At 45.7% G+C, this 7137-nt stretch overlaps 1 protein-coding gene across 3 annotated transcripts in view; it reads left to right on the top strand.

The window, feature by feature from the left end:
- Positions 1-2768: 2768 nt before the first annotated feature.
- Positions 2769-7137, top strand: part of LOC311137448 (arf-GAP with coiled-coil, ANK repeat and PH domain-containing protein 2-like) — an 84398-nt gene continuing 80029 nt past the window's right edge. For all 3 annotated transcript variants that reach the window (XM_084171956.1, XM_084171955.1, XM_084171954.1), the window contains exon 1: positions 2769-3176. In XM_084171956.1, coding sequence (XP_084028082.1) covers positions 3124-3176 — 53 coding nt within the window. In that variant the 5' untranslated portion in view covers positions 2769-3123. The remainder of the gene's footprint in view (positions 3177-7137) is intronic.

The raw sequence follows: 7137 nt of genomic DNA, 5'->3' as shown, positions 1-7137 counted from the left end.
ACACTTGTTTCCGTTGCAAAACGTTTTGCTACAGTGCGCACTAATGAATACACCCCATGACTGTTTCCTATACAATGTCAATAATGCTACTGACCCTCCTACAGTAGGACTGTGGGGGGGGGGGGGGTAATGGGTTGATTGGCTGCATGAACGGAAAGATATCTGGGATATGTAGTTGATATTATGCTCACTCTTACATTCTGTATGAAGGGTATGGTATTGGAACATGTCCTTGATTAGGAACGATTTACCCCCATTTATTTTTTGCGACATGCTACCTGTGTAATCTGCTAGCTTACCTGGCTGACAAAATGAGTGATATCTGGGCAACCAAGACAGTTGGTTACTGTGTATTATTTATTGCTTCTATGATATTTGAGTCGTGGTACCTCGATCTACATGAACCTTTGAGAACCACTGACCTCCCATGATAAATTAAGTCTTAAATATTGAGTTTTGATGTCCTTCTCTTCCTGAATAAGCACATTACGAAACATTTATTGTTTTATCAGGACAGGTAGAGATGGTTTCTTTCTTCTCAAAACGTACTACCAAGTCCTTTACTTCTGGGACTGAATGACCAAATAGGCTAGGTGTCCATCCATTGGATTCTGTCTTTACGATTTCAAAAGCTAAGCGCTGGATCCCTTTTGAAAATTACAGCATCCCACCCACAGGAAATACAGATTGATAAGTGACTGTTCCCACTTTCTGCCTTGGTCTTAATTTTTTTTAAATAATCAACTATTGTCTGAATAATAACGGGAAGGCACATAGGCAAAAACAAACAAGGTCATTAACACTTAACATCTATTCATGGTAATTACTCTTTTTTATGTTTTTTTTTGTTCCATTTTTCAGGGCTGAAGAAAAAAGGATGAGGTTGTCTGTGAATCAACTTGTATGACATTAACCCGGGGTGGTTATTGCAAGGCAAATGTGCCTATATGAAGTATTTATGTGTATTGTAAGTGAATAGGCTACACTCATTTTCCCCTGTGCAGTTCAACAGCTTGGATTCCACTGCCTACTTGTTGTCTCGCTTATATTCTACCATGTTTTCTTTCTTTACGAGGGACAGTGGACTAACATTGTCTCACATGATAATTTGTGTCTGTCCCCAAATAATAGGGACTTTTGATTTCGTTTTTTTGTATCTTAAATTTGCATGTTCTTAATCATAAGGATGTGTGTATTTGTCTCCCATAATTAAAAGATGCTGTTTATGGAGCGTCTGCTTTTGAGCCTTGTGTTTTTATTATGTGGCAGTAGTATGAAATACCATTATCACCATTTGCTCTCAGGTTCATGTTTTTGATCCAGGTACAGACAAAAAGATAGCTCTATATGCCCACTAGATGGCAATAGTGTACAATACATCTGTTCATATTGAGACGAGTCGTTACTAAATGCTTTTAGTTCTGTGGATTCATATTCTATAGTTTCTCCTTTGTATTAGAATAATCCATTGGCAACTAGATTAGGTATGATACCGACATTAAGGTTACAATTTATGTAAAAATATGTACAACTTCTGATTTTTATTTCTACTAATCTTTATCACTATGTTCGATCAAATAAGAGGGGAAGAGGCAAAATGAGAGGTTTTACTCACAAAGTGAGGAGTTTTTGTACGGAGGTCAATGAGCGTTGAGTTTGGTCAGCTAACTGCTAATTTCCTACGTGGGGTTTATTTGATTGAATATTAGTTTCGTCATGTTTAGGTTGATACGAATGCACTGATAGAAGTGGACGCAAGTGACATTTGGCCAATCTTGAAAAAACTACTATCTGGGAGTTGTTCCGGTTGTCATAGAGATAGATAGAGGACTCATCATGGATATAAACCATCTTATTATGGACATTGCCATTGAGGGCGTCCACCATTTTAAAGTAGTCAACTGGGTGGGGATTCCCATAAATTGGGAGCAGTCAGCCAATGAAGAAAATTGACTAATTGTTTCACTGAATGTATAAATCTGAAGCATCCGGTTGGAATTTCCACTCACCACCAAATATGGTGATGAGAGGAAGTCCAGTGGCCAGCAGTGGGAGAAGATGCATAATTTTCTCATCGATGGAACATTTGATTTCAATACAGTTTTCTGTTCCCAAAAATAGAATATGTTACGAACAGAGTGGACTACGTTTTGTAGACTTTAGCCTTTGTCAACGTTTAAAAAAAAATGGCGTTGTTTAGAAGGAGTGCAATGGCGAATTGAGTTATTGCACACGGGGCTTCACAGGGAAGGCATTCCTTAACTGATATATGCAATACATGTTAGAACGCGCCAATAGGATCTCGCTAGTTCGTGCTTGGCTCTGCCCACCCCCTTGCTTGTTCTGCTCACTGTGATTAATTTGCTCCCATTGGAAAAAACAGGATGTGGTCTATCTTGGGTTAATTATAAAACATCTTTGGTATTAGCATGGGCAGGGCCATTGAGGGCGTCCACCATTTTAACGTAGTCAACTGGGTGGGACTTCCAACTTCATTGGCTGATCCTTCCTGGTGACCCTGTTGGAGTGATGTTCAAACGGGTCATCAAGAGGGATCAGCCAATCGTGAAGAAGAATATGTACTTCAACATGGCCCAGGCTGTCACAGATACAAAAATGAGTCCTCTATCTATCTCTATGGTTACAGTGCAGAAACTACCACATGTCCAGCCTCTAGTCCCGAAGAGAGCGTTCTCTTTGGATGTTCCAAGTATCACTCACGTCGTTTTTCATGGATCAGGAAGCACTTGACACGATGATTCGTAGATACAGCAGCAGCTTGTAGTGTAACGTTATGCGTGAAAGAAAAGCCTCATCCCACTGGCTGCTATGACCTAGCTAGTGAAGCGTTCTTTTCATATTGATTTTAACCAACAACAAAAAATCCATTTTGGTATTTATTTAAGTAGTTATTTTACTTGTAACTGTTTATGGTTGCATTGTCGGGAGCCTATTATTTGCTAGCCAGCCACGCAGCGGCTAGCTGGCTAGTTGACCGACGTCTTGTGGGTTGATATCTCAGCTCGCTGACGGTAACGTTAGTAGCGGGTAGCCGAGTCCAAGGCAAGGAACAGCTGCTTTTAATCCTAGTGTTTTAATCCCTGTTTTTACTTGTTAAAGAAGATGAAGATAACGGTGGAATTCGAGGAATGTCTCAAAGATTCTCCAAGATTCAGGTAGACCAAGTGTCCTCTATGCTTTGTTCCTACATGATCTAACAAGTTGGTCAATTTTAGCGAGCTAACATTACGCTATCTCATTTCTTGTCAAAATAATTGGCTGGATAGCTAGCTAACGTTAGCTCAGGGGGTTCAGCTCTTGTCCCCTAGCTAGCTAAATGACCTAACCATTTATCTGTGTATGTGAGACGGAATAAAAAAACATAATGTCAATACAACGACTAGATTATTTGATTCTAGAGAGGAATGGTAGCTAGCTAAGTGAACACTGCCAGGGTCAACTCGGTTGTAGTTACCTGCATTGTAACCTCGATATCACAATCACTTATTTTCTTTGGTTTGTTTGGGTCATGGGATGGGAGGATGTCATTCATGCTAATGACAAACATTAAAAATGAACATCCAGAGAGGTCTCAACTGGCAACCATATAGTTGCAAGTGTATTGCTGCTCATGATCCTACAGTAGTAGTAACGTTAGCGCTTGGTTCTAGGTTTTCAACAGTGCTGTCATTGACCTCATTACATTGTCTTGAGGAATATTAGGCTGTTAATAGCTCTATTATAATGCCCTGTGCTTGCTTTGAAGATGTACAAGATGCGTCACCCTGCCCTGCAGCCTATCAAAGGTTTGCCACCTTATGTAGTCAAATGTTTAGCCTTTGTTATCCAATTGTTATTTCATCGTATTCAGTAAAACTTGGGCTTCCCAAGCTTTGAGAAAGAGCCACCCCTTCCTCTCTGACTGCCCCCTCTCCCTCCCTCTGCGCTGAACAACATCCTCATCTCTTACAGAATGAGAAGCAGATGTTAGAAAGTTGTTGGCAGGAAATGTGGAAAGAGGCTTTTTTATGAGAACATTTCCTCAAGGATCAGCTTGGGGGATGAACGAAAAGCCTTCCAATCAGCTGAGCGTGAGACGATGACTGGCACTCTGGTTTGCACTGGTCGTGGTGGTGGCACCTGTGCTTTCGTTTGGCTCCTTCACAAGACTTGTGATTCAAAATGCCTGCCATATCATAATTACATTTTCGTCATTTAGCAGACGCTCTTATCCAGAGCGACTTACAAATTGGTGCATTCTCCTTATATGATAGCCAGTGGGACAACCACTTTACAATAGTTTTTTAATTTTTTTGGGGGGTGGGGTAAGGGGGGGGTAGAAGGATTACTTTATCCTATCCCAGGTATTCCTTAAAGAGGTGGGGTTTCAAGTGTCTCCGGAAGGTGGTGAGTGACTCCGCTGTCCTGGCGTCGTGAGGGAGCTTGTTCCACCATTGGGGTGCCAGAGCAGCGAACAGTTTTGACTGGGCTGAGCGGGAACTGTGCTTCCGCAGAGGTAGGGGAGCCAGCAGGCCAGAGGTGGATGAACATAGTGCCCTCGTTTGGGTGTAGGGACTGATCAGAGCCTGAAGGTACGGAGGTGCCGTTCCCCTCACAGCTCCGTAGGCAAGCACCATGCTCTTGTAGCAGATGCGCGCTTCAACTGGAAGCCAGTGGAGTGTGCGGAGGAGCGGGGTGACGTGAGAGAAGTTGGGAAGGTCGAACACCAGACGGGCTGCGGCGTTCTGGATGAGTTGTAGGGGTTTAATGGCACAGGCAGGTAGCCCAGCCAACAGCGAGTTGCAGTAATCCAGACGGGAGATGATAAGTGCCTGGATTAGGACCTGTGCCGCTTCCTGTGTAAGGCAGGGTCGTACTCTGTGAATGTTGTAGAGCATGAACCTACAGGATCGGGTCACCGCCTTGATGTTAGCGGAGAACGACAGGGTGTTGTCCAGGGTCACGCCAAGGCTCTTTGCACTCTGAGAGGAGGACACAACGGAATTGTCAACCGTGATGGCGAGATCATGGAACGGGCAGTCCTTCCCCGGGAGGAAGAGCAGCTCCGTCTTGCCGAGGTTCAGCTTGAGGTGGTGATCCGTCATCCACACTGATATGTCTGCCAGACATGCAGAGATGCGATTCGCCACCTGGTTATCAGAAGGGGGTAAGGAGAAGATTAATTGTGTGTTGTCTGCGTAGCAATGATAGGAAAGGCCGTGTGAGGATATGACAGAGCCAAGTGACTTGGTGTATAGCGAGAATAGGAGAGGGCCTAGAACTGAGCCCTGGGAGACACCAGTGGTGAGAGCACGTGGTGTGGGGACAGATTCTCGCCACGCCACCTGGTAGGAGCGACCTGTCAGGTAGGACGCAATCCAAGAGTGAGCCGCGCCGGAGATGCCCAACTCGGAGAGGGTGGAGAGGAGGTCTAGAAGGACGAGCAGAGGAGAGGGAGTTAGCTTTAGCAGTGCGGAGAGCCTCCGTGACACAGAGAAGAGCAGTCTCAGTTGAATGACCAGTCTTGAAACCTGACTGGTTTGGATCAAGAAGGTCATTCTGAGAGAGATAGCAAGAGAGTTGGCTAAAGACGGCACGCTCAAGAGTTTTGGAGAGAAAAGAAAGAAGTGATACTGGTCTGTAGTTGTTGACATCGGAGGGTTCGAGTGTAGGTTTTTTGAGAAGGGGTGCAACTCTCGCTCTCTTGAAGACGGAAGGGACATAGCCAGCGGTCAAGGATGAGTTGATGAGCGAGGTGAGGTAAGGGAGAAGGTCTCCGGAGATGGTCTGGAGAAGAGAGGAGGGGATAGGGTCAAGCGGGCAGGTTGTTGTGCGGCCGGCCGTCACAAGTCGCAAGATTTCATCTGGAGAGAGAGGGGAGAAAGAAGTCAAAGCATAGGGTAGGGTAGTGTGAGCAGGACCAGCGGTGTCATTTGACTTAACAAACGAGGATCGGATGTCGTCAACCTTCTTTTCAAAATGGTTGACGAAGTCATCCACAGAGAGGGAGGGGGAGCAGGATTCAGCAGGGAGGAGAAGGTAGCAAAGAGCTTCCTAGGGTTAGAGGCAGATGCTTGGAATTTAGAGTGGTAGAAAGTGTCTTTAGCAGCAGAAACAGAGGAAGAAAATGTAGAGAGGAGGGGTGAAAAGATGCCAGATCCGCAGGGAGTCTAGTTTTCCTCCATTTCCGCTCGGCTGCCCGGAGCCCTGTTCTGTGAGCTCGCAATGAGTCGTCAAGCCACGGAGCAGGAGGGGAGGACCGAGCCGGCCGAGAGGATAGGGGACATAGAGTCAAAGGATGCAGAAAGGGAGGAGAGGAGGGTTGAGGAGGCAGAATCAGGAGATTGGAGGGAGAAGGATTGAGCAGAGGGAAGAGATGATAGGATGGAAGAGGAGAGAGTAGCGGGAGAGAGAGAGCGAAGGTTGCGACGGCGCATTACCATCTGAGTAGGGGCAGAGTGAGTAGTGTTGGAGGAGAGCGAGAGAGAAAAGGATACAAAGTAGTGGTCGGAGACATGGAGGGGAGTTGCAGGGAGATTAGTAGAAGAACAGCATCTAGTAAAGATGAGGTCAAGCGTATTGCCTGCCTTGTGAGTAGGGGGAGACGGTGTGAGGGTGAGGTCAAAAGAGGAGAGGAGTGGAAAGGAGGAGGCAGAGAGAAATGAGTCAAAGGTAGACGTAGGTAGGTTAAAGTCACCCAGAACTGTTAGGGGTGAGCCATCCTCAGGAAAGGAATTTATCAAGGCGTCAAGCTCATTGATGAACTCTCCAAGGGAACCTGGAGGGCGATAAATGATGTTAAGCTTGAATGGGCTAGTGACTGTGACAGCATGGAATTAAAATGAGGAGATAGACAGATGGGTCAGGGGAGAAAGCGAGAATGTCCACTGGGGAGAGATGAGGATTCCTGTGCCACCACCCCGCTGACCAGATGCTCTCGGGGTATGCGAGAACACATGGTCAGACGAGGAGAGAGCAGTAGGAGTAGCAGTGTTTTCTGTGGTAATCCATGTTTCCGTCAGCGCCAAGAAGTCGAGGGACTGGAGGGTAGCATAGGCTGAGATGAACTCTGCCTTGTTGGCCGCAGAACGGCAGTTCCAGAGGCTGCCGGAGACCTGGAAATCCACGTGGGTCGTG

The sequence above is a fragment of the Coregonus lavaretus genome (assembly GCF_964263955.1).
Source record: "Coregonus lavaretus genome assembly, chromosome: 11".
In the NCBI taxonomy this organism is placed as follows: domain Eukaryota; kingdom Metazoa; phylum Chordata; class Actinopteri; order Salmoniformes; family Salmonidae; genus Coregonus; species Coregonus lavaretus.
The sequence above is the reverse complement of the archived record's forward strand: the minus strand, read 5'-3'. Positions and strand labels throughout refer to the sequence as shown.